Raw genomic sequence first — 23,195 nt, 5'->3', positions numbered from 1 at the left:
CACTTTACTTTTAGCCTTTAAGCCGCAGCTGGTTCAACCTGCAGCAGCTGCTGTTTCCCAAGCTCCTGACTCAATTAGCCTCTGCTGCTTCCCACAGTAGTGAGCGCTCACTTGCTGTGCTGCAGCATTATGCACAGCAAGGTGGTGTTTTCCACAAATGGCAGCAGATTAAAACACTGCTTTATCTCCATGCGTATGAGTCAACTCCCTCCACTGGAATCGGGTTTAATCCACAGCTGAAGGAACACAACTTTCAGCTAAAAACTACCTCAAAAAAAAAAAAAACCCTTTAAGAGTCTTTGATGAGCTTATCACAGAGCTAGAAGAGTGCTGTAAGGGCTAGTTAACTGCAAGGCAGAGAAAGGACCAGTACAGGCATGTCTTCCTCAAGTCCCCTCAGTACATTTATTGGTGCATTCTGCATGAACTTCAGCAGCAAGACTTTCTATAATCAACAGTTTAGCTAAGAGATTATTAGCTGTATTTTAATGTCAGACATTTACAGCAGTCTTCAGCTGCAGAGAGACTAACAATAAATTACTTCTATCACAGCTTTAACCTCTACAGGCCAAAGGCCATTCCAGAACACCCAGAAGGTGGTGTAGGTTCTATAGGTCCACCAAGGAGGAACACCACAGGTGATTAATATTACGTTTCTTGCAGTGTTTATGTACAGAGTAAGCTTTAAGTAGTTCATGAAAGCTTGACAGCAGGAAAGGAATTCAATCCCGAGCAGGTGTAAGCCACAGGAAGTGTCATCTTGCCTAAGTTGTCAAAGCACTTGCACCTGCTGAGCAGCCTCCAGAAAGCAGCATTCTGCACAGGAGCTCCCCAGGCCTTCAGCCACGCTGCTCAAACAGGCCTCAGCTGCTCAGCAGCAGCTATTTCTTGCAGGCAGTGATTCAGAAGATACCGCACTGGTGCATCCCACATTTGTGTTCAAGGTTTTTCAGGAGGTTAAACAAGATGGCTCCCAGCTTGCTCTGATGAGGAGAACATACTCTTGCCAAGTAGTTCCCGTATCACAATGGTGTGAAGTGCTGTAACACAGGTAGGAAATAGAGAGTCGCAGCACCTCTCCAAAGCGGTCGATTCTGTAATTTCACTTCACAAAGAAGCATCCTGGAGTCAAAGCAGTGGTCACTCCCAATTTTCCCAAAGGGAAGGCAGGAGGGGCAGCTAATCATGGTCACTATCGCTGTCGCTGTCACTATCACTGCTGTCGCTATCCAACTGGATCCTCTCCAATACCTTCCTGTAGATGTAAAACAATTCAGTCAAGATCAGTGACCTGTTGTAACCTTTTGCTTGAAACAAGCTACCCAAAACACAGGGCAGACTTCTCCAGAGAGAACCTTAGGGGCTGTCTGATGCCTACCATTCTTGAAAGACCGGTTCCCCCAGCATTTGGTAGGAGTACCGCCATCTCCTTTCCAAAAAACAGTACTGCAGTTGCCCAGAAATTGGTGGGCTGTCAAGATGGCTGGAACGTCTATTTATTCATTCCCTTGGATCAGACCAGTGGCTCCCAAACTATGGTCCCTTGAGGCTAGGGCCCGTGGTCTGAGCTTGACTGCATCAGCTCAGCAACAAACTGACTGGCCCGATGCACTGAGGGCTGACTGTGATCCTCAGAACCTGCAAACCATCCTACACCACTTCCCTGCTTTTCCTAGCCTGAAACGCACGCTATCTTTTAAGTAGCCAAACGCAGGTAGCAAAAGATTCTGGGAAAGGTGGTGTCAGAATCCGAGGGCTGGATATAACTAAAGCCAACAAGGAAGGCTACCTTCCCTCCCAGGTGGGATGGATACAGTGTGGGATCAAACACTGAGGGGTGTTCTGCAAGCCAAGTGAACCAGAGTGATTGTCACCACAGAAGTGCACCCTTTTGAAAGCAAATTTTGTCCTTGGCAGAAAAGCCGTAGCGAAGGAACTATCATTCGACACCCTGTATGCAATAACCCTTCAAGCAGTACCATTAAGTACTCCAACTTACTTCTGCTTTTCAGAGAGTTCAAATTCCTGCTCTGTTCTGCTTTTAAGCTTCAGAGTTGAAGGAAGACCAAGGGAGGCTGCCAGCTTTACCAGCTTAATCGCCTCATCTGGGCAATTGGTTTGTTTAGCACAGTTCAAGAACTCATCCATCACTTGGTCTCTGCAAGAGAAAAAACAAGCATTACTGTTCCACAGGGCTTACAGCAGGTGCTTCAGAGAGGGAAAAGAGGGGACAGATTTTTCAGAACACTCAGAATCAGCCCAATTCTGCTCCTACCAGAGCTGTTGGGAATTTTACCTCAGCCTTTGCTACAGGCAGGTTTGGGAACTCCTAGTCTAACTAAAAGCAGTACCTCTGCCTCCCTGCACAAAGACAGAGCACTGCTCACAATAAGGACCTTACCTTTGCAGCGGTCTAAATAACCTTCCCTTCTTTACAGTCTCCACATGAGGCCCTGCCCCTCTTTTATGGGGCTGGCAGAAGTAAAGGAGCAACGTGAGAGCAGCGCCTTTAAATCCAAGGCAAGCGTGTCACTGCCACAGGCTACTGCACTGTCTGGGCAGCGGGAGCTGCTGACAGTTGGCTCTGCTCTGCCAGCTCCATTTCATGTCAAAGTGCCGTGACAGCTGCTGGAGATGCCCGTCTTGCCTTCAGGCAAGGAAGCAAGTGTTTACCACAAGGAGCATGGCAGAGAAGGGAAAGCAGGAGACTTTTCAAGCAGAAGAGCCTTCTGATGAGGTAATAGCAGGGAAACTGCTTCCTTTCCCTTCCCATCTGCAACCCGTGGCAGCCACGGACGATTTCAGAAGGAGAATTCTCCTTTCCCTATTCCCCAAACGGACACAGGGGCTCTGACGTGGCTTAGCAGCATCAAGGCTTCCTTGGGCCAAACTAACAGAAGTCTGCAGACAAGGCCAAGCACAAGGTACCAGTAACAGCTGCCTTCGGTACCATACGTCTGACCTGGTAGAGTCAGCCACACAGAACTAACGCATCTTGGCAAAATCCCATCTCCAACACTACATTCAAGGACAACATAAGCATCAAACACTTTGATTTTAGACACATTGCTCTTGCTTAGACTGATTTCTAACACAGAATTAATCAGTGACACTGTTTGTCCATGTCCCAGAGCTTTTTTTAATGACATCTTAAGGATCAACCACTTAAACCATCCTTTGCATCTTCATCATGTTTGGGACGCAGAAAGGTCTCAGAACATTAGCGTCAGCTGATAAACAAAACACCCTCTGCTCACAGGGACAAACGCTTACACGTGCGCACTCGAAGTAACAGTAAGATATGGACGACTTATTGTTTACTCAGTACGTGAAGTCAGAACTTGAATGTACTCACGTGGGGATCCTATTGATTTGCTGGAAATGCTCCATCATGTTCCTGTTCAAAAGGAGAAAAAAAGAGGCAGGTATTAAATCTCTTGAATAAACCCCTGTTGCAACACTGACAAGCTCTATTTAATGAGATGATCTTCCCACAGATTTGGAACAGATCCCTTGCCATTCAGTTTCTCACAGATGCAGCATACATCAGTTAAGATAGTGTTACGCTATTCAGTAATATCTACTGCAGAAAGATTAAAAAGTGATAAGTCTAATTTAAAATCTCACATGTTTTTAGGGAGGTACTTGCCACTTCTTCGTTCCAAATGAATCAGTGCCAAGAGATTATCTGTATTTAATGGAAAATGGCTCACAACCCTAAATTGGTGGCTGGGTATTTCAATTAGTATTCCAAACTGAAAGCATGTAGGACAGCAAATTCTAGCTTCTAAATCCTAGAGAGTTCTAAGCACTTTTCTTTATAGCTTCAATTAAACTCTAATTAAAAGTTTAATTAAACGCTAATTTAACTCTTAAGGAGTTTAAATTCTAAAGAGTTCTAAAAATGAGAAATTAGGAAGTTATAGGAAGTCAGCAGTGCTTAAAGTGATAATCAACCTGTGCCTTGCCAAAAGCAGGTGTACGATGCTCTAAGCCAGTTGTTACATTTACTTCTAAACCGTTTTATATGACAGGCAGCTGTAACTTGGTGCCAAGAACGAACAGCACAATTATGAACCCGCCGCCCCCCACCCCCGATGACATTCCCAGAGGGATTTATTCCCTCCTGTTGTCTGCACTAGCATCCCAAACCAATCACTAATTAGCTTTTGATTTTTGTGATCAAGACTTGAATTACGGTGTTAGCAAGACAAGGGCTCATGAAAGCTACACACGTACCAAGCATCCTGCGTTCTCCCAGCCCTGGAGAACAACACGACGACATGGCCCAGCGCGCTGCCTGTCCATTCTAACAGGGCCTGGTCCCTCCCGGATTGCTCGTGGACAGCTTTAATGTCTTCAGCACATTTGGCAAATGCGAGCTGAGTCTGTAAAAGATTATGCTATTAATGCCAAAACCTCTGGAAACAAGGTATCTTTTTCAGTGACATTCCTCCAAAGTCCTCCTACAGCCCCTACAGGTCTAATAAGTGCCACCAGCAGGACCTACACTGGCTCATTTGCGCATGGGTTGGTTAATCATCATCAGCCAAACCAAGAAGGAATACTACCAGCTGAATACCTTTACAGCAGGTTCCTCTTGAGCCTTTGGAATAAGGTAAACTTCTGCCTTTGCACGATTTAAAGTAGTGAATTAACAGCGGTTACCCCTGGCAGAAAAGCCTCTCCCCGTCAGGAGGACAGTCCCCCCTAGGCAGGCTCCAAGACAGCTTTGGTGGGAAAGCTGCATTCGGAGACCTCTGCAGCGTACACAAGCCTTTAACCCTCCTCAGTCTGAAAGCCAGTTACTACAATGACACTTGTGGCAAAATCCCTGAATTTTGCACTCCACATCTAAAGATGTGCTAAGCTCTGGCTGAACAGGAGAGCGGCTGGGCTGGATTCCTTCTCAAATGCCTCATTTGTAAGGAATTCTCTTCTTGTGTGTCTCTACAGATTCTCTTCTTGAAGTGTCTCTATAGAGAGAAGACAATAAAGAGCAGCCCTGCATAAGCTCACACAAGCTTGCTTATCTGTATCGGTATACGCACACCAACTGGTAGAACACTGGTTCTTGTACTGGTAGAAGAGTGACCAGGGACAACAACACGGCACCTAAACACTGTGTGTATGCCATACTCAGAAATGCAGGGAGATATCTCTACTCTCTTCTCGCTGGGCCTCCGTACCTCTTCAGGGTGCTGCTCCCTGCTCATCAAAGACAAGAGCTCCTCCAGCAGATCTTGTTTCCTATTAAATCCCAACTGTTTGATATCTGCTTAGAGAAAGACAGCAGTTAGCAGGGTATTTTCTGCACTCTAAAGCCTTTAGCTGCATTCTTGTCTCCCCTTCTGAAGGTGCAAAAAGTAGGCAACTAACTTAAATGAGTTAAACCTGGGCTGCTGATGAAGGTACTACTCTCCGTGAAGCACTCAGTTTTCCAAGAGATAAATATTGATATTTAACTATGTCACAGCCGTGATCTCTCTAATAGTCTATACCACCAGCGAAAAAGGCAGTTCTGCCTTTCTCTAGTACCGTAGCTCCACCACTGCACTACAGAATAATGTTCCTCATGCCAAAACATCTTATCACGGTGATTCTGGGGTGGCACTGGGAAGCCGCCAGTGGCAGGTTTACATTTTGAAGCCGGGAGCACAGTTACCTATGTTGTCTCAGGTCCAATGACAAGCATTGCTTCCACCTCCCTCCAACTTCACATTCATCATGACTTTTGCCTCGGTAGCCACGGGGCTCTCACTAACCTTCCCAAACTGAAGGGATCACTTCCAAGTGGTTGGCTGCATCCAGTGCTTGAAGGAGGTCAAACATGTTTCTAGGACTTGGATAGAAGAGCTGACGAAGGAAGACAGTGACTTTAGTCTACTACGACTGTACTGCTTCTCCATACTAAAGCTTCAAAGCTTGCTTACACTAAGACACTCTTACCGAAGGGGTCATTTCTTTGTACCATTTCAAGACGACATCAATTTGTTCCATCATACACAGCAACGAAAAGAATTTTGACCTACAGGAGGGCAAAAAGTACGAATTAGTAACAATTAGGTCAGCTGAACCATACAGAAGCACCAGCAAATCACGGTGTTCTGATCAGGTTTGTTTTGCAGGCCATGAAAATCTCACTGTACAATTGCAATACCCAATACAATTTAAAAAGCAGCAGTATTTTGGATGAAAGAACTTACTGCTGACACTAGGTAACCGGCAGGATTAGTTAAAAGTAGGCCACCACATTTTTTTTATACTTTCTACAAAACACAATCTCTCTGCCTGACACCAGGTTTGAGGTATCTGAAACACAACTGAAGGTTAAGAAAGAAGTGAAGTGAACTGAATTAACCTGGTTACTCGCACAAGTTCACAATACAAGCTTGGGACCTTGAGACAATGAATGGAATAGGAAAAATAATTTCTCTGTACCAAGACATTAATTGCCCTCGATTTATTTACATTCAAGATGAAGTCAGAGCATATGAATCACCCCACCTCAAACTGCCCCGTATTTTAATGATACTATTTTTCCATGAAGTTATCAGAGCACCTCTAGTTCCATCGCTCTAATAGGCTCTTCTTCAAGTCAGGTTAGTACCAGTCCAAGCACTTTATGCTCTGCGACTGCAGTATTTAATAACGTTGGCAAAGATGGCTTGATTATATTGTCAAATGGTGGAATTACTTGGAGTCTGGAGCCTGCATACACCTGTTGTCCTGCAAGCTAGTCTCTACAACACCATACAGACAGCCAAGTTAGGAGATAACACTAAGTGGACAACAGGAATGTGGAAAACAACCGGCTGGATGAGCATTACGCTAGACTGAGGCAGTGAATGGGCTGGGTTACAGACTTCTGTTCCTTCCCTGCTCTCTTGGCAGCAGGGAAACACCTTCCTACGATGCAAGAGGGGCCTCTAAAGAGGCCTAACTTTAAATATTGAGTTTGATGATCATTTATGATGTTTTACACACTCAGCCTTCTGACGATTATGAACTTCAACTAACTTCATATACTCCGAGACACTTCATTTCAGGTTGCGAAAGGTCAAAAACTAAAAATAATCCCAGGCTACCACTATTCTTCAGAAACTTGGTCATTTAATTCCTAAGTTGCACCTACAAAAGCTAGCTGATGTTCAACAAAGCATCCTACCACACAATGTTCACATCCTAGTTTGTATTCAAACTGACAGCAATACACAGACACTGAATGTAAGCTGCACTTCACTTACCAGTAGGCGTTTAACCGATCCATGTCTAAGAACTTCCAGTTGTCTCCCTTCTCCATTAACTTATTTAACCTATAGGCAAGCTTGATATCCTTAAGATCGCAGCACTGGAATAAACCATTCAGATCGTAAAGCTACCAAATATAACACTTAATACATCCTTTTTAGACTCAGCTTCACAAACACATGAAGAATAGTCAGCTGAAAGCAAACGGTTTTAACAACAGAGTGCAATTCAGTGCAACGACTGACTAAGCATTTTCTTTAGTTGAGACAAAAACGTGTGATTGTCCCAATGGGCAAAATTAAGAGCTGCCCTCTACCCTCAACAGACAGCCTCAGCAACAGAGAGAATCAGACAGTTGCAGCGTGACTGGCAAGCAGGCATGAAAGACAGGAACTTGTGCAGTTGTCTGAGATGCACACATTACAGGCACTCAGGTTAGCAGTTTAGCAGGTATCAAGGAAAGAACAGCAGACCAAGGGAGACAAGTTAGAGAAGGTGACCAAGGCAGGTGAAATAGGAAAAGATACTGAGAGCTGAACTTTCTGTGACAGGTTGAAAAACGCCCAGGCAATTCCAAAACACATGGAGGACTCAAAGGAATAATTTATTCTGATTGCAGGCAAAGGGAACTTACCGCTTGCATAGCAGTGGCAAAAAAGTTGGCTGAAAGGGAACAAATAGTCTGTTAGCTTCCAGCTTCAAAGACAGCAGCTCATTAATACAGCCTGCCGGGGCAGACAAGACATTTTCAGTTAGAAAGTAGATTTGCAGCTAAGTTGACAATGTAACAGGGATCTCGATTTTTTATTTAGAGAGTTTGGCATGGTATGAGTTTTGCTAGCCAGTGTTCTGGAGGCACTTATACTGCTGTGCTTTTGGAAACAGATTTAAACACATGATCTGTTTGAGTTTAGGCGGTTTTACAAAAGCTACATTCACTTGTTTGACTCAAGGCAGCCCTATTTGTTTAAATCGGCAGTGATTTTGCTCCCCTCCTCCATTTATTCTAGTAGAAGAGAACACATGCAACAAAGACAGGTATTCAGACAGGTTACCCACCTCTTCGGTACATCCCGGAGCTGTCCAAGGATGTACAATTGCCCACTGAAACAGATGCCCCCTTCCCATTTCATGAGGCTTTTACTCTAGTCTCCATAACTGACGTTTTCAAAGTTGCAAGGAGACTGACGTTCCCTGACAATGGAACTGGCAAAACAAGCCACAGGGGAGCAGGATGTGCACAAGTAACTACCCGCTCAGTAGCTCGTTTTATTTGTGCTGCAAAAATCTTGGAGATTTGGGGGTTTTTTTTGAAGGAAACATAATGGCACAGGATGCTATGAGAGACTGAAGCAATGCCTTTTGTAGGTTGCAAAAGGGAGGAAAGACCTGTACGGCAATTTACTTAAAACCTCGAGGCACAATACACCCACCCCTTGAAAGACTTAATTCTTTAGCCTAACGCTTCAGAGCTGGAGAAGACATTATTTTGTCATTCAAGCGTTTAGTGTATACTTCAGCGACAGCCTACAGAATCCTCTGAGCCAAGGAAAGGCCTTGCAGAGAACACAGAGGTTTCTGAAGGCAAGAGTCAGTTCACATAAAGCTAACAACAATACGCTAAGGAAAAAGAAGCCTCAATTTTGTTTAAAGTGTCAAGCTGAATCCAGCAACAGACGTCATCAAGAGCATGAGAAGGACCCCACTTTGAGGGAGAGCAGAGAACGGGTACAAATACATCTTGTCTAGACAAAGCCAATGAGACATGCGGGATATTGAGAAACGACCCCTCCTACAGACCCAAGGTTGATTTGGAATACTGCTTTCCATAAAGTTTCATTGCATGTAATTTTCTGAAAAGGATTAGAATGAACTAGGACAGTAAGTTGCATCATACTGCAATCTAAGCCTGCTCTTCACCAGAAATGCATTATTTCACTGAAGCTAGTAACAAATGCTTTTCCTTAAGCAGCCTTCATGTTTTTTACTGCATAGAACACTCATACACAGGGCCAACACTCATACTTCCCACAAAGAAGCCAACGTGACTATGCATAGCACACCTTGCAGGCACCAGTTCCGTCTCCAAAAATTATCAGAAGGGGCTGATAAACGCAAAACTGCATCGCATTTTTTCTGGCTGGCAGAACTACTTGAAATTCCTTAAGTAACTTTTTCATCCATGCTTAAAAACAAAGCAGGTTGTCAGTACCGTCATCTGGGTCCTGGGGAGTGAAACTTCTCTTTTCAACTTCCTCTAGCACCTCATTGATGATGGCTGATGGGTGAAGATCAACTGCGGGACAAACAGACAAGGAAGATCGTATCTCAGTTGTACTAGGTGCTTCATTTAGTAAAGAACACCAGTCTGCAAACATACTACGGAAATGGAAACAAGCACTGCAGCTAGATGTCAACATTCTCCTTTCTCTGTCCCTGCTTGTGGTGCTCCAACCCAGGTGCCCCTTTATTAGCACTAAAAGCTGCCCTGCTATTGCCAGATCTCTACACCGTAACAGCACAGATTCAGAAACGTTCGAGCATTTTCTAGCTCAGAACCCAAGAGGCCAGGAAGCTTGTCTATTAGGAGGAAGCACTGGAAAAAGCAGTAAGATTTATAAACAGCAAAGTGAGACTCCAGAGCAGCTCTCTGACACGTGTTATAGCATGAGGACGGCAATTATGACGGCTGTGCCTATTCCTCTCCCATACCCACGGATTTCCAGTCAGCAGATTCCCCACATTTGGACTCCCACCTTTCCCCACAACAGTATTTCAAGACAGCTCCAAATCACAGAACTGTTCCCAAAAAGGTAAGACTCTCTCTATGGTTTCTTCCCTGTGAGTGGGGCAGGCTATGAAATCACATGTCGTAGTCAGACCCGTGCAGCAGTCACTTTTCAGTTGTATCAATTTGAGGCCACACATGGAAAGGAAACGGGCTTTCTTTCCAGTTCCACCAGGGGTTAGGAATTTCTGCAGCTTCTTCTTCACTCAAGTAGAATCAGACAGCACAGGCTGGGATTGCACACATAAGAAGCTGTCTTTAAAGGTACAACTGCTTTCACCAATATCATCTGAGAAACACTTAAAACAGATGTTAAACAGAACAAGTTGACAGGCAAGTTCATATTGCACATACCAGCTCTGTAAAATATATAGAGAAGATGATCATACGTTGCAAGGCTAGGCTCTGAAAAGCAAAAACATTGAAGTTACTTTGAAATACTTTGCTGGGCTTTATGCCTAAGCTCTACTTCATCATCTTCAGCCCCTTCGGTTAGACAAGGAGCGTAATTTACTCCACCATCTCTCTCAGCTTCCACCTACTGCTGGACCAGACCTCACCTAAACACACTATAACTGGGAGAGATGACACCTGAGGGTGGACCATCAGCTGGGATATCATATTGCTACGGGGCAAGCAGCCAGGCTCCTGCACTTTAAATTAACAGCATAAATATGTCATAACTAGTTTTCCTCTCTGCTCGTGAACAGACCTCTAGTATATCAGTATGCACGTTACTAGGACAAAGCACTCTCTACAACGCATTATATAAATTGTGCAGATATTCCCTAACTGCAACGGTCAGCTGACGCCATCGAACAACATCATTTAGATCAACAAAAGCTTTTTCTCTGTACAGATGTAGATATACAGCCCTGAACTCAATCGGTAGCTGGTGAACTGCATCTCCTTGATTCACAGGGAGCTAGCTGACTCAGCTGACTGCTGGGATTATATATTCATGTTATTTGCTATTTCTGCGACAGCAGCACAAGAAGGACCCAGTCGAGAAAAGAGCAAAAGGGGCCAGGACCTACTCCCCCACTGCACACACACCCCTGCCCCTGAGCAGCTACAGGTAATTACAGGTAACGATGTAATAAACAAGCTCTTAACTTAAGACTAAAGAGCCTTAAGAATGCCACAGATTGCAAAGTGGTATCTGTAAAACTTAAAGAGTATTTTTAGCATCAAAATGCTTCATCACTTGACCTAAGTGGCTAAAGGCACCACTATATGATAATTAGTAATCAACACTGAATGAAGATTCTGAAGACTATGACTCAGTTTGAAATTCACTGGCGCCGGTTTCCTGAGCGGCCGCAGCTCAGTTATTACACCTTTCATCCTTCAGCTCTCTTGCAACAGGAGGCAAATAGTAAAGCCAGGCACACAGTGACAAATGCTTTTTTCACAAATCTTACATTTCTTCCCTAGAACTAGGGAACCACTGTGTGGTTTGCTGCCGAACTCTCTTACATCAGCTATTCTGGAACTGGCACTGGAATATAACAACCATTCCGTTTCTCTTACCTATATCAAGTGCATCCATTTCCTTTATTACCGATACAGACACGCTTCTGCCTACGCCACCACATCTTCTCAGAGTCTTCAGTACAGCATTAAAGGTTAGCACATTTGGTTGCACTTCCTGTTGAACCATGTGATTCAGGAAGTCCTTAAACAAACAAAAACATCCCAGACCCTTAGTACTTAGACCGCAGCATTTCCTCAGTCTTACCCTTCTCTTCCCCTGCAAGCAAATGACTGTGCCTCATCTGATCATCTAGCAAAGGCAGTACTATCTCACCTTTAATTACGCCAACCAAGAAATGGGACTACGCAATTAAATCATTTCAGCGGATCTTGAAGATCTCTATCTAGAATACCAAGAAGACTTTAAAATTCACTAATTTTCTTCTCTGATATTATCTCACTAGAACTGGAACCTCTACTGTTACCCTAAAATTCCATTTCCATGGCAACATCTTTAATTACAATTCAGAGAAGAGTTGTTATCTAAAAATGTTTTCTTCACCTCCCCACCTAATTTCCCAGTCACGTTCTGCCTGGGCAGTTCTTGGTTCAATGTATTCTTAAAAGGCATAGGATCTTGCACGGGCACGGGTTTTATTTTGCACGTTTTCCACTCTTTCTCAGGGGTTAGTTTGTACGTTTAAACTGGTGTACTTCCTTTGCACCAGCAGTTATATCAGTACCTTCTAGGAAGCTCTTGCTTTTAGCATCAGTCTTGTAACAGCTGCAAACTTCTACCCTCCTTCCGCCTCCTTACCTTGACTAATTCCCATCTTTCGGTGAACCTCTCCTTCAGATACGGGACTGCTGCAATCAGTGCATTGAAAGTGTGCACATCAGCTGGAAAATTTAAGACAATTCATTTTAATTGATAACTATATTCTGCAGAGAACACTTTGTTCTAACATGGCTCAGTTTCTGGCAAAGTTCTCATGCAAACGTTTTCCAGCGAGCCAACCACATGCCAACTGCACTGAAATAAGCAGTTTGCATTCAGCTCCCATGATCTAGCTGAGGTCCGTACCCCTGCGCCAATCATCATTGCCATGAAATGAATACGTATGTCCCCAACAACTGGCTTCTGCAACTTAGAAGACCACAAAGCAAAACCAAGAGACGCTTACCCTTGTGCCTTTCATTCAGTAAGTCTGTGTACATGTCATAGGCTTTAGCAGGAGCCCCATGCTGGAAAAAACAAATGAATAAAAACAATGACAATCTCTATATCTTTGTGAGATTTCGCAAGCTGAAAAACGCCTCCCAGACTTGAAGGATAATTTTACCTTCACCATTCCACGGATCATTGTGCAATAGGAGTGCGCGTTCCTCTCTGGCATTATCTTGAATATCCTTTCAGCGTTATTGTTCTCCCTAGAATCAAGAAACAGGTTGAAAGTCAAAGAATTCGGTAAAAGACACCTTTAGGAAAGGAAATCAACCTACTAAACAAAATAATGGGCTATACTCCTAAGGGCTGACGTTCCAATACATTACTCCTGATACACTGAGTGATTCTGTAATCATTTACTAGATTTCCATCACCACTTTAAAAGATTAGCGAATAGAGGTGTATTTACCAAGTAGTATCTGTAAATATGTCAGCTGATTTTGCAAATCCAATGCAAAGAAAAAAAACAATTTTGGAGTAGCATGGAATACTTCCAAGATACAAGCAAGAAGAGTAAGCTTGTTATCTATAGATTTAAAGTTTTCTGTAGAGGGAGGGATCCGCACATCCTCTGGAAAGTTTTTCATTGTAGGTTGCCAAAGAGTCTTGAAACCTGTTTTATAATAACAATGCACGTGCACAGCCTACTGAATACAAGAATATCAGAAGCATTTTCTATACCTCCATCTAAAGTCAGATGAGTTCAAAGATTTTTGCAACTGCCTCTTTGGACTTCTCTGTTCTGAAGCATTCTCCTGAAAAGATTTTTGTGGAAATGAGCTTCTCAGAATTCAAAGTTATGATTCAACACAAAATGATGTGATTTGCTAATAATAAAGAAGTTCAGTAGCAATTTATATGCCACCAGAGGCGGTTTTGTATGAATTATGTTAAAATGGTTTCTATTCGAATGTTCAGGAAGCAAAAATCAGGTAAGAAAACTGTTCAATGTTAAACACGCTTACATACATACGGTTTATTAAACGTGCTAGCAAGACATTACATGCGCTTGATTTTTTGTGGAGCTAGTGGGAATCACTAGACTAAATCACATGATCTATAAAACTCTTTCCCCTCAAAAATTTACCTAGGGATAAGTATTGTGTAACATATCTACTGCTGTACTTGATCAACTGCTATTCTGAGGTCACACAGGGAACCCCCGTCCTCACTAAAACCAAGTTACCAGGGTTCAGACGGGAAGAAAATAAACCAGCTGAATTACCCTAGAGATACCAGAAGTCTTCTTTGCAGATGGCCTATAAAAACACGAGTGTCAGTGGGAAAGAGCTATTTAAACACAGTTCAGCAGAACTGGCAGGGTTCCAGCTGTTAAGTTCAGCTTTAGGAAAACTGCTTGTGCTAACAGATCAGACACAGAACTTTCACAACTGCAATGAACATCCCTTCAAGATACAGCACCTGACCCATCTAACCCCATCTTCCAGGGAGTCACAGCACATAATCTCAGTCTCACCTCAATACGTTCCTGCACTACTTAAGACAGAAATAATAGAACAGGCTTTTCGTACCTCTGGATCTTCCACAGCTCCTTTTTGTTCTTGTTGTTTTTCCTGAGCAGATTCTCCATCTCCATAGAAGCATAACAAATCTAAAAGCCTGTTTGTGGTCTCCAGAGATACAGGGGTGCCTACAAAAAATGAGGATGCACAACAGTTAACAGAGAAAATAGAGAATATGCTATTAATTCTACAGCATATCAGCATACTTTTGAACATCAAATTATGCCACTTTGCTCTCTTCTGACATAAAGATGTTTTCTAGCAAATCTGTAAAAACTGCATGGGCAATCAACACTTTCAGAAACCCAGTCACATTAGAAGGCACTTTTAACACTGAACTAGACTACCCGTTTTCCACTGACGCCACCTAGCGAACGGAAAGCGGGGAGCTTTGCTGATCAAGTGGTGGAGGGGAGTGGCAGCTGGCAACCAAGAGGGAGAAATAACCAAAGCCTAAGTCAACTAAAATTTCAAGTGCTTTTCCCAACTCTTCACAGAATACAACCTGCTGTGAAGACCCCTGGTTGATTCACTTTCCTATGAAATGTATTTCAACCCAACAAGTGAAGAGAGTAATTTAATGGAATCTTCTTGTTTCCATCTGCTAGCAGATGTGAGAAGGTCTCAGCTTCACAGTGAGTCCTCCTCCTTCCGAGGCTCCGACAGTTAAAGAGTTTTCTACTGCTTCCTCCTCATTCACCCATGACTGGGACAAGATTCAGTTTAAGGAGGAAATCATAAGGACTCATTTATTGAGGACAGGTTCACAGAAGGCGCACTCAGCTGGTACGCTATGCTATTTCGCTACAGTAGCAAAATGCTCAGCACAGATGTAGCTTATATCAACCAATACAGCACTGCATGAGGGCCTTTGCTGGCAGAGTATTACTCAATCACACTGCATCTATTCTTGACAGGTCTTGTTTTGCCCTGTCAAAAATTCTTCCACTTTGGAAGAGAAGACAAAAAAGAACACCGTACCATCCACCGCTTGATCAGCAAAACTCTTCGTTTTCCATATTACCAAAGTGATGTGACAGACAAACAATGGATAGGGAGGGCCTAACAACTCTGGAGAACTAGTTCACCAGAACTGTCTCAGCAGCGAAAGCCAGCAACATAACCAAGAAATTGCCTCCGTACGAGGCCGAGGTCTCCAAACATGCTATGGACACGGTTACACTGAGCAGGGAGGTATGCCATTGTTCAGCACGGGTCAAACTAGGTGCTCTCACAGACAAATTCAAGCAGACAAGCGAGGTGTAAACCCATGCACTGGTCACCTCTACAGTTGTAATTCAAGGCGACTAACTCCCACTAGGCCATGCCAAATGGCCTAACAAATCATTTTTTTGGCACAATGTAAGTGGAGCTCCTCCTCAAAATCTCTAAGCTGCTTAGAGATACCTGCTTGTAGGAGCTGATCAAACAGGTCTACAGAAGCTTTTACTCTTCTGAGCTCGATACGCTCTTTCAGAGCTGCCTCACTCACTCCTTCAATCTGAGGTGTAAGACTCTCAGGCATCAAACACTGAAAGCAAAGAGCACAAGTTAAACAGATGTTCAAGCCTTCTCATAGCTAAAACACTAATCACGTGTGTTTATTCTTCACCCAATAATACACTGCTTTCATGATCTCCTAACCCTCCCAGCCAAACCACATCAGTCACGTTGTGATAAAGGAACACATATCCTGCTCTCCCATTTCATAAAGAGCCTGAGACAATATTGAATTCCTAAGGAGAAACGTTCACTTCAGAAACCTCATAAAAATACAGCACTTCTTTCACAGTTGTCTGCAAAACAGTTCAAAAAATTATCCTTCCACATTAGTTTCGGGCCCAGTCTTACAAGTCACTTCACTCCCCGACAAAACACAGAAAGCATGAAAATGAAAGTCTTTAAAATGATAAATCTTACTGGTATGTTAGGCTCTGCAGTTGTCTTGTCAAAATATTGAGGAAATTCCTTAATAATGTATTTGGCAGCACTTCTCCCAGACTCCTTCGACAATGAAAGCAGACGCTGCAGAGGAAAGAGAGAGAACAACAGTTCGATGAAGAAACATGCAATTAAAGCTGGATTAGGTTGAGAATCAGAAAAACAGTTTCCGTAACACTGAACATTCTGAGCAGATCAAATTTAACTCATTCTTCCTCTTCAGCTCTTAGGAAGAACATACGGATGAGACAATGTTCCAGACAAACCTTCAAGTGTTTATGCCCACGTAAGGAGATCTGTTATCTAAAGGAGAATGCAATTTACTTCTCCGTTACAGAACTTCATCCCTTGGCTTAGTCTCAGGCACACATCTGAGATTTTGCACTATTACCTCAAGCTCAAAAGCTTCTCTCCTCAGAGGCACAGCATTAGGAAGCTTCTCTCCCTGTCTGTCATTTCCCAAGAGCGTCATTAGCATCACCCAATTCTCATTTACCCCTTTTCCTCAAGTTCTTAAGTCTGACCCTCTTCCACAATTTCTTTTAAAGCGCCTCACATTTGACCACTCTGTTCAGACTTCTCAGTAGCTTCACTCGTCTCCAGTCTGCAAAACAACTGTTGAAGTTCCCTTCTCTCCTAACCATATCGCTGATTTACCACAACAAATCTCAGCTCCCAGTCTTCTCTTTGCTACACTATAATTAACGTCACCCACAAGACTTCTTTCTTGCCCTCCTTTTCAGTTCTGCTTTCTCCTGCCTCAGCTTCACGCTCTTGAACGTTAGTCAAAGAGAACATCAGGGAAAATTCCTCTCCTCCTCTCTTTCTATTTTCATCTAAATACTACTAAATAGCTGTTCAGTGATAACGTTAAAATCCCTCGACCTTGGCCAGGAAAGATAACTAATAACATGTATCTATGCAGCAACACGCATGTAAGTAGTGACCTTGTGTGCTCCAGTTCACGCACCTGAGTCAAACTTAACTAAATTGTAATCACAAAATCCCAACACTTGCACCACAACATTTACATTCGGTATCCAAAGAATGCACAAATATTATACACAACTATACACAGCTATTATAATAATATTGTGTATAATAAGGCTACTATACACAAATAATAGCCTTAGCATGTTGAAAGCCTCACCTAAAGAGAAAATTACTGTTGGATTTATTTAATGGACTATGAAGGCAGAGAAGCAGAATAACCAAACAGGTAAGCCACTAACCCGCAGGAACGTTAACAGAGCTGTGGCAGTTGGCAGCTCCCTACGGAGGCAGGAAAAAAAAGGTATTTTCGTACAATTTTTTTTTAATCCAGAAAATCTTTACAATCATAATGAGTTAAGAAACACACAAACAAAAAAAATTCTGAATAGATAGTTTTCTTTTGTAATTAGAACAAAACCACCATCGGCTAGAGTTCGCATAGTCTGGGGGGAGGAAGTTATCACAGACGTGAAAGGAAACACTTACAGAATTGGCTGTATTTCTTGGCATAAGGAAAGGGTCATCCTGGAACATATAATGAGCAGCAGTAGGATCCTGCAGAAAGGAGAATCCAGCATTCAAAGGCTTATAGTTGTGTATATAGGCATGCTGAAGACCTATCACACTGCCCCGTGCAATTCAAGGCGCAACGAACAAGCATCCTAGCCACAACCTGATGTCCATTTTACAAAAATACCCACTTGTTCAAAAATCAGTTAGTCTGTTTGGAATTGGCTTTAAGAGAACTTTCTTTGCACGCTCACACACACATGCAGGCTAATATAACGATCACAAAAGGGTCATTACTGTAACACGATAAACGATGTGTGCCCTGCAAAGCAAATAGGGCCCCCAACTACCATAGGCTTGACGGAGCAGAGGGGGCTTGCAGGATCAGCGCCAATTTCCAGAATTCCAGACAGACATTTCTGCACATTGCTCTGCAATACCCTAAGTCAAAAATCTAGTGGCAGTTCAACTCTTAAGGGATGCAAACAGCAGGCTAATTAAAAAGATCAAGTTCTGTTTCTCTATCCCCAAGAGTCATTTCACATCACAGCAAAGGGATGGAGAAACTATCAGATCAAAATAACATCCCGAGTTTACTCTGCTCTGGGCAGAACATCATGAAATCCAATCTTTCTTACTCACGCTGCATGCTTTCCTCTACCATCCTTGAATAGTTAATTGCCCCAACGCAGAGCCAGCACCACACGGTAAGGCCAACTAACCGCCCTGGATTACTCACTGTCATTAGTAAGATATACCTGAGTGTCATTATAAAGATCTAAAGTAGTGTTTTCCATGTGACTTAAATTAATAATAACATCAAAGAGAAGGATGATCTACTGTGTTTTGAGGACTTAGGACGTCTAGTAACTAGCACTTACACAGATTTTTGATTACTGAAGATAACAGAATCAGACAACTGAATCACCTCATATGTGAGGTTCCAAGGCCAGGGGAAACTAGCATTCTTTGAAAGCTAAAATGATGTTAGCCGAGATAAAGATCTTTTTCCTTACCTTCAAAAGTTACAAAAAAACAAAATCAAACTACAAGCATGGCACAGACTCATCTTGTAACAGTGGTCCAGTATTAAAGAATGGCACCGGCATTCACACCCTTTGGCCTGACAAAAAATAGAGCCTGCCTGCTCCTTGCAAGCTGGGAGTTCTAGACTGAGACTGGGCAGAAGCAGTCTGGATTGGGAAACTGAACTGGCAAAGGAACTTACTCTTGTTTTTAGCAAAAACCCTACCAATATATTACAGCTTTCACTGTATTGCAATGTCGTTGCAGCTTTTGTTTAGTATTAGAACGAGGCTTAAAGGACACAGCAAAGAGCGCTAAGCGAAAGTAAAAACCCTGTGCAATCTGGTGTAAAAGTTCCATTTTTCTTTTATGGTCAAGGCAGAAATCAGATCCTTTTCAGTGACAGTCCAACACGTGAGATGGAAAACTCAGCCTACTTGCATGATCTTAACAGAACTACTTACCCTGTTCACTGTAGAAGCCAGTGCTTGAAGAACCGCTAGCTTATCCCTAAAAGTAAAGGAGCTTTGATTAACACTGGGTTGCAGCCTTTGAATTTGTGCGTTACATTTGACGCAAACCAAGTAAGGGATTAAGTCTTTGAGGAAAGCCTAAAAAACGTGATGTTTCCTGCTGCCACCACTGCCTTTGTTATACAGTATACACAGCTAGATTTCTCCAGGCTCCTGTGCCTGCAGATTCTTAAGACTTTGGCTGTGTTTCAGACAAACAGTGACCAGGCCTCTGAAAGTCTTGAGAATGCAGTCATTTACCCAGGAGAAAAAAAGAGACAAAGAATATTACACAACATCTTGAGTAGTCAGAAGGTGTTAACAAAACAGCAGGCTACTACGTTACCATCAATTTTCACAGCCATTTACAAGGTTAAGTTAATAATAAAAACAGAACCATGGACAGATCCTAAGAAATGCCGAGGTGAAATGAGCCTAAAATTAAATAAGCTGTTTGTACAGCCCTAATAGAATCAGACAACTGAATTACTTCATATGGATGGATCATCTTTGGAAACTAAACACACGAAAGTACACAAAACACAGAGTGTTTCAGGAGGCAGTTACTTAGCATTTTTCCCCCAGCTAACACTCACTACAAATTAGTGTCCTGTTCTGGCAGACAACAGATGCGTATAAACAAGAATACTGAAAGGGAAAACCCCAAGGCTTCAGGCTGAAGGTCATCTTATCTTGGGTGTACATAAAGGCACCGTTTGGCTATAAATTTAGTTTTTCTGTGTAATCATCTGATTTCATCTTAAGCACTTCAGAACATCAGGACAATCCTAACAAAATTGTTCTGGTTCAGCTGCGTCATTTCTGGAAAGGATTTTATTCAACAGGTCAAGCTGATTTCGCTGAACAAAACATAACTAGAGGTAGAGAGTCAAATGGACTCATTTTTAAAGATTTCTAGTGAATGTGATCTTTCTATGCTTAAAATTGCAGTGTTCAAAACCATTTTTAAAAGAAAGGTCAGGAGTGAAGTGTGCACACATTCCACAGAAAGGAAGAGTTAAGAATATTCCCAGAGATCCCAGTCAGAGGGGAAACCACTAATGGGACACTAAATCCAGGATTACAGCAACTTGAATTTTCTTTTTCAATTTTGCAATACACTGTCAAGTGAAATACTAATTATATATAAACAAGACAAACACCACAGAGCATATCTGTTCCCCCTTAGAGAAAACGCACTTGCAGCACGCAGTAATGCAGGGCTGTTTCTGGTACATCCACATTCCAGCTTTATGCATAAACAGATTGCATTTAGCTCTCCGACAATTTTTTCCAGGTCAAGATATTTTCCAACAATAAACTAACACTTACCAGGTTTTCCTTCGTGGAAGCACAATTTCTTCTCGAGTAACTGTAAGAAACAACATTAAAATCATTATTAGGAAGAAAATATATTAACTTCGTGAAAATCCCTCATTTAAGACAACACAGATAAAAGTATTAAGTATAGATTTTAAAATCGCAGTCTGATGTAGACCACAACTTATTACAATGTTAATAAGAAAAAGGCTGATGGGAAGACTAGCAGTCCTGTGTCCAGATGGAGTCAGTCTGTGCCAAATAATCCTTTCCACATCAAAGAGATTACACCCATTTACCCATCCAGGTTTCCTCAGTTATCCTTATTCTCAGATCTTCCAGCTTGAGCCCCAATCTTTCGCAGCTCCTCACTCTCCTATTCTTAGTTCCCTAGTTCAAAGTTGGTTGCCTTTGCCTGTTTGCTTCTTCCAGTTCAGCCTGCCCGAGTACTGCTACACTGCGCCCTCCCAAATTCCTGCTCCTATGCCCTGACACCAAATGCTAACTTCTTTCAGCCACAAGAATCAGTCTTCCCAGCTTTACCACAAGAGAGAAAAAGAAAAAGGACACTGCCAAAGAAGAAGCTAGAAGTTGTTAGCAAAGCCTGTTAGTAAATCCCTTCACAGAAGACAGTGATAATTAAAATAAGGATACAGAGTGGGGAAAAATCCCTACAGGTCTACAGCAAGCACACCACTGACAGTGTACAGACCACTTAAAAGGAACACGTAGGAACTCCTGGTTACAGCCCCCAGATCCAGGGTCTGCAGAGGTACTTTTCCTGTTGCCTCTGTACCGGCGCTTCCATGAGCTGTTACTGACTGGCAGTAACTTGTTTCCATGTGCAGCACTGCTCCAAATGTCCCATTTTATTCTTCCACAAAACTTCCAGTAGAATTACAGTATGGGGTATGGAGCAGAAGTAAGAGTGTGAAAGAAACTGTCACATGTTAAGGTGGGAAACTCTTTGCTAGCAGAAGCTGCGGCTATCGAAAGTTTCTACAGCTTCAAAAAGCAACTGGAAAATTCATTCAAAACAGATTCATTCAACACTACTAAGCGCATAAGAACACCTCCGGCTCAGTAAGTTCTCTGGCTACCAGCCGCTGAGGATAGTATGCCTGATTTTTACACTTTGGTAGACATCTGCTTCTTGCTACTGTGCGAGACAGATTTTTAGTCTGATTTGGTACAGTCATTCTCAAAAATGACGCCATAGGTTTGGTGAGGTGAGATTAGATGGGACAAAGATGAGCTCTTAATTTGCTGGAGAGTATCCTCACAAGAAAAGGTAGTATGGCAGAAGCCTATTTAGGAGGAACAAGAACGGGGTCACATCTTCTCACAAAGCTAAGCACAGAACTCATGGTGAGGGTCACCAAGCAAGTTAAGCCAGGAAATCTCTGCTCAAAGATCAGGGAAGAGAAGTGAGGAAGGGGAAGGAGGGCCTTCTATGTCCTCTTTCTCTCATGACAGGCTATGCTGCGTAGAGACGTAAAAACAAACACAAGAAACTAGTAATTAAAATGTCATACCTTCTGAGGCTTCCACAGTCTTCTCTTGAGGTGTACTACTAGAAGAGTACCTACAAATCAATCAGAGTTTTGAATTTATAGCTGTAATATTAACTCAAAATGTTAACAGGGAAAGGTTATGAAATTGCTACACTGTCACCAACTCCAGAGTAGTATTATAAACCTATTACATCCCCTGCTTGATGTTTCTCTTAAAAGCCTGATTTCTAGAGACAACAGGTTATAGAAAAAATTAAAGCTTACATTAAAATACAGTTTTACTCATGGAGCAACCTAACACTTCACCACAGGCAGGGTCAAACCCTATGTGTCATCAAGCCATGTCCTAAAACCCTGCTATAGCCCTGGTATCAGCACATGCTTCAACATTGATTTTGACTCTATAGGAGGAGCAGTTAACGCATATTCACGCCTGTGTGGTTTGAGGTCATATGTCTGAAGACATAGTCACTCCTGTTTCTATATTTCGCACCTATTTATCTTATTATTTAGGATTTCGCTACCTCGAGTGGGGGTTGCATTTTTGCCTATAAGGACTACTCGGCGCAGCAAGGTCCTTTCACTCGGGGCATACCGCTCCCCCAAGGTGCCTTCTCCTGAGGTTCAGCGCTAAAAGCCGTTTAACGGTTCAAGAGCAGACTACCCCCACACGCGGCTGCACCCCTGCCCTTCCCGCCCTGGCAACGGCCGCGCACGCGGGAGCCGCCCGAGACGCCACTGCGCCTGCGCAGAGCGCCCCAGCCACCCCCCCCCCACCCCCATTGCGCCTGCGCATCCCTTCGCGCCTCAAATCCCGCTCCCCACATCCCGGTCCCCCCCCCCCCAACCCTGCGGCTGTTGCTTCCTCTAACGCGCCGCCAGCGCAGGGCCCGCGTTCGTTGTGCTGAAGGGAGGGCGGGCGAAGCCTTACCGGTTCTGCTCCCGCGTCCCGGCGCTGCCTCCCTGCAAGCACCACCGCCTGCTCAGCAACCCCATCCGCTGCCAACAGCCGCTGCCCAGCCGCCGCGCCGCCATGTTGGCGCTCGCCCAGTGCCCCGCCGGAAGGGGGGGCGGTACCACTGCCCCTGCGGGGAGGAGGCGCGGGGACGAGCC

The 23,195-nt window shown here is 43.3% G+C and overlaps 1 protein-coding gene and 1 non-coding gene across 3 annotated transcripts; both read right to left on the bottom strand.

The window, feature by feature from the left end:
* Window positions 1–376: 376 nt before the first annotated feature.
* PTCD3 (pentatricopeptide repeat domain 3) lies at window positions 377–23,171 on the bottom strand. Of its 2 annotated transcripts, none has more exons than XM_068943697.1 (24): window positions 23,014–23,171; window positions 22,104–22,153; window positions 20,581–20,620; window positions 19,201–19,246; window positions 17,687–17,755; window positions 16,187–16,291; window positions 15,674–15,797; window positions 14,276–14,394; window positions 13,425–13,498; window positions 12,859–12,946; window positions 12,700–12,760; window positions 12,333–12,415; window positions 11,573–11,717; window positions 10,394–10,444; window positions 9,464–9,547; window positions 7,886–7,914; window positions 7,248–7,351; window positions 5,950–6,028; window positions 5,766–5,856; window positions 5,190–5,275; window positions 4,240–4,388; window positions 3,356–3,397; window positions 2,000–2,158; window positions 377–1,255 (listed from the first exon to the last, which is right to left on the bottom strand). In XM_068943697.1, the coding sequence occupies exons 1-24, from the start codon at window positions 23,115–23,117 to the stop codon at window positions 1,180–1,182; spliced, it is 2,058 nt and encodes a 685-aa protein (XP_068799798.1). In that variant the 5' UTR covers window positions 23,118–23,171; the 3' UTR covers window positions 377–1,179. The 2 variants fall into 2 exon arrangements, with proteins under 2 accessions (XP_068799798.1, XP_009684570.2); XM_009686275.2 differs by lacking the exon at window positions 23,014–23,171 and adding an exon at window positions 22,607–22,863.
* On the bottom strand, window positions 12,482–12,623 carry LOC138067293 (small nucleolar RNA SNORD94). The gene has a single exon (XR_011141174.1). It is a non-coding gene; the product is annotated as a small nucleolar RNA SNORD94 (small nucleolar RNA).
* Window positions 23,172–23,195: the final 24 nt, after the last annotated feature.

The sequence above is a fragment of the Struthio camelus genome, chromosome 4 (assembly GCF_040807025.1).
Source record: "Struthio camelus isolate bStrCam1 chromosome 4, bStrCam1.hap1, whole genome shotgun sequence".
Taxonomy (NCBI): domain Eukaryota; kingdom Metazoa; phylum Chordata; class Aves; order Struthioniformes; family Struthionidae; genus Struthio; species Struthio camelus.
The sequence above is the reverse complement of the archived record's forward strand: the minus strand, read 5'-3'. Positions and strand labels throughout refer to the sequence as shown.

Bases quoted from the DNA above. Each gene is read 5' to 3' on its own strand.
- PTCD3 (XM_068943697.1), bottom strand. From the start codon at position 23,117: ATGGCGGCGCGGCGGCTGGGCAGCGGCTGTTGGCAGCGGATGGGGTTG. The intron at 15,798-16,186 runs GTAAGATTTATC...CTTTGCTTTCAG, and splicing joins CTGCAGAGCCTAACATACCA to TGTTTGATGCCTGAGAGTCT. The intron at 6,029-7,247 runs GTAAGTGAAGTG...GCCCTCCTGTAG, and splicing joins GATCGGTTAAACGCCTACTG to GTCAAAATTCTTTTCGTTGC.